Below are 1473 nucleotides of genomic sequence, written 5' to 3'. Positions count from 1 at the left end.
CAACTACAATCTTTATAAGAAATGCAACACGCAACTACAATCTTTATAAGAAATGCAACACGCAACTACAATCTTTACAAGAAATGCAACACGCAACTACAATCTTTATAAGAAATGCAACACGCAACTACAATCTTTACATTTATCCAGTAATTTTACATTGTGAAAAACATATTAAAGAAAATCACAGTTAAAAAGTCGCTTTCGTAATAGCAGCATTATCAATAGAAGAGGACAGATTAGAAAATGCTTAGGACTTATTACTGTTACGTGTTTGCTTTCATTATTTATCACATTGCATCCCAATCCGGAAAATTTCCATACTTCAAATTAAAATTTGTGGAAATAGTCGAAAGCCTTTTTAACGTGATAAGCTGATAATATATTTGATAACTGAAAAAACCATGGAGATAAAATGTAATAACAGAGAAACAAGTTTTAAAAATTGGTCTGAAAAGCTCTACTTTTGTTCCATGAGTTTCAGAATCCGAAGAAAGAAGATGCTGGAAAGTGGACGCTAGAGCTCAGTAACTCCGGTGGCAGTGCTCTTGCACCATTTGAAGTAATCGTCAAAGATAAACCCAAATCACCGAAGGGACCACTTGAAACCAAAAATGTTACCGCCAAAGGATGCGACCTCAAATGGGATCCACCTGATGCTGATGATAGTTCTCCTGTACAAGGGTACATCGTTGAGATGCAAGAGGGTGATGGAAAATGGACGAAAATTGGCGAGACAAAGCAAACCGAATTTAAGGTTATTGTTGACTTTTGTGAAATTTTAATTGAAAGCAATGAGAATTCGTATATAATCGTAAAATTGTTGTTGGAAGTTCATAGCGAGTGATGCATATTTCGGAAGTTTGATGTGGAATTTCAATGACAGTTGCGTCAATATAATCAGGGAATTTATATTAACGAAATAAGCAGATAATTCTACTGAGTAGCTTCACAATTTATTGCTGTAAAATTGTTGCTCTTAACAATGCCTTCTATTTGTAGAGTGAATTTTATTTCGAAACAATTAAAATTTCAATATTTCGAGGTCAAAAGTTTGAAAGAAAATGGACAATACAAATTCCGAGTGAAAGCAGTGAATGATGTCGGTCAATCTGAACCACTCACCAGTGAAACAATTACTGCTAAAGACCCTTATTGTAATCTTTGTATTTATACTTCAGACTTTATCACTGTTGATTCTAACGACTTTTAGCTATTAATTCTATTAATATCGTGTATTTGCCAGTAATCCGCATATTGTTTTAAGCCACTCCTGACAAGCCCAAAAATATGATAGCAACGGATATCAGCAAGGATTCACTGTCACTCCAGTGGGAAGCTCCTGATAACGACGGTGGTTCTCCTATTGAAAAATATGTCGTAGAAAGGCGCAACAAATCTGAAAAAGCTGGAATGAAGTAGGAACGGTACCATCATCAGAAGGGAAAGGCGTGTTCACTCTTGTTGATGATG

General features: G+C 35.3%; 1 protein-coding gene across 1 annotated transcript in view; it reads left to right on the top strand.

Moving 5' to 3' along the window:
- The window catches only part of LOAG_17189 (CAMK/MLCK protein kinase), a 39720-nt gene that overhangs the window by 13558 nt on the left and 24689 nt on the right, over positions 1-1473 (top strand). The window contains exons 21-22 of the mRNA XM_020449852.1: positions 485-757; positions 1046-1157. Coding sequence (XP_020306561.1) covers positions 485-757; positions 1046-1157 — 385 coding nt within the window. The remainder of the gene's footprint in view (positions 1-484; positions 758-1045; positions 1158-1473) is intronic.

The sequence above is a fragment of the Loa loa genome, assembly GCF_000183805.2.
Source record: "Loa loa unplaced genomic scaffold supercont3.48, whole genome shotgun sequence".
NCBI classification, from domain to species: domain Eukaryota; kingdom Metazoa; phylum Nematoda; class Chromadorea; order Rhabditida; family Onchocercidae; genus Loa; species Loa loa.
Note: the sequence above shows the minus strand (reverse complement) of the source record. Positions and strands in the feature narration are given on the sequence as shown.